Genomic DNA, 1,770 nt, shown 5'->3' on the forward strand with positions numbered 1-1,770 from the left:
GCCCGGAGCGCGGCGACGCGGCGCTGGAGCCCGGGGACGATGCGCGCTCGGCGGCGCTGGAGCTGAGCACGGCGCTGCGCTTCTACGGCACCGCCGTCCGCTCCCTCTACGTGAGTGTGGGGCCGGGAGGGCGCGGGGCCCCGCTCCGGCTGCCGGAGGGTCGGAAAGGGTGGTGGGGACTCGCCGGGACGGGGGGTTTTTCCCCTGGGTTTGGGTTGGTGCCAGGTGGGGCTTGTTGGGCTTCGCGGGTGCTCTGTCGTGTGAGCGCCGTAGTCAGAGGTCGGTCCGAAGAGCTTAGTATTTCCACTTCTGTTCAGTGAGGCATCAGGCCCTGTTAATTCCCCTCGCACACTGTGGCTGTTACTGCTTGTTTGCGATGCACACGGTCAGTGGAGGCAGTGGAACAGACAGTAGGAGGGTTAAGAGAATGTAATGGGTTATCCACGGTGAACACCATCCCCGGGCGTTTTCCGTGCTCCCGCATAGGGTGCATGTCCAGCTAGGGAAAGTCCTCGTGGTCTGTGTTTTGTGTGCTTCGGCATGCCAGGTCGCAAAACTGAAGCACTTCTGACCTGTTCGAGACTTGCACCTCTTAGCACTGAGACTGCTGTTCTGCTCCTTCATGCCTTGGGCAGCCTGAGATGTTAATTGCTCAGGGGTCTCTTGGGCAGGGGGAATGCACATCCTGAACAACTGCAGGCTTTGGGCTGCAGGCAGCCCTCATTCATGTTTGTGTGCCTCGTAGCAGAATCTGCAGGCTGGAATAGTGTGTGCGTGTGTTTATAGCTAGTGGAGGACATTTAGTATATGAAGATGGGATTGAAAACAGCTTGTCTGGAGCAGAGCTGCTCAGAAGTAGTCAGACAGAAAAACCAAACAGTCAGCATGCAGCATGTATTCAGAACTCTGCAAGAGTGCTGGCAGATTTTTCGTTGCCTCTTTTCCGCTGAAGCCTTATCTAGGCTGGCAGTTGAAGATGCTGACTAGCACATTAAGAAAGGTCTTAATACGGAAGGCTCAGTGTGTTCAGAGTGTTAACATAATCAGAACAAAACCCTTCTCCCTGTCCAGATAAACCAATATGCTTTAGCACCATGGGTCTAAGATGAAACTTTGGGGACTAATCTTCATGGAAACACTTGGGAAACTAGACCTTCATGTGGCCACAGTCATTCAATGTAGTTCTCATGTGCTAGACTCCCTTTTATGGGTATTCACTGCAGATTTAACATGCTTGCATTACACTGAGTTATATTAGTGCTGCCACTTGAGTTGTGCTCTGTTTCATTGTCCACACTGCCCCTTCCTAGATAAATCCTGAAATCACATCTGAAATCCAAAATGTTGAGGGATTCAAGTTATACCTGTGTGGGAAATGAGTATTGTTAACTGAAGCTGACAGTAAGGATGGAGTACTTGACAAGTAGCAAGTGGAGTTCAGACTTCAATTTGATCCTTAGTTAGTTGTCTTGTCTTCCATACTCTGTTTGGTCACTGATTAGCCAACCCAAGTTAAAAAAAAAATACTTTTTGAAGCACAGACATATTCTTGAAAGATAGTGGTCTGTGTATCCAGTCACTGAGAGGCAAAGATAACAAATAGCTCATCAGATAAGTGACAGAAAGGGGACAGAGTTTTCAAAGAGCAGTAGATTGTTAAAGAACACTAGGTTTCTTTAGTTTAATTATCTTGTTACTTGCCCATGCCATAAAACAGGAACAGTTCAGGTTAGTTTTTATCTGGAAGAGTACCCATATAGAGGCTATTCC

At 49.2% G+C, this 1,770-nt stretch overlaps 1 protein-coding gene across 1 annotated transcript in view; it reads left to right on the top strand.

Annotated features, from left to right (window-relative positions):
• Window positions 1-1,770, top strand: part of NID1 (nidogen 1) — a 46,475-nt gene that overhangs the window by 523 nt on the left and 44,182 nt on the right. The window contains exon 2 of the mRNA XM_009997600.1: window positions 9-110. Coding sequence (XP_009995902.1) covers window positions 9-110 — 102 coding nt within the window. The remainder of the gene's footprint in view (window positions 1-8; window positions 111-1,770) is intronic.

Source organism: Chaetura pelagica, unplaced genomic scaffold, assembly GCF_000747805.2.
Source record: "Chaetura pelagica isolate M959 unplaced genomic scaffold, ChaPel_1.0 scaffold235, whole genome shotgun sequence".
Classification (NCBI taxonomy): Eukaryota; Metazoa; Chordata; class Aves; order Apodiformes; family Apodidae; genus Chaetura; species Chaetura pelagica.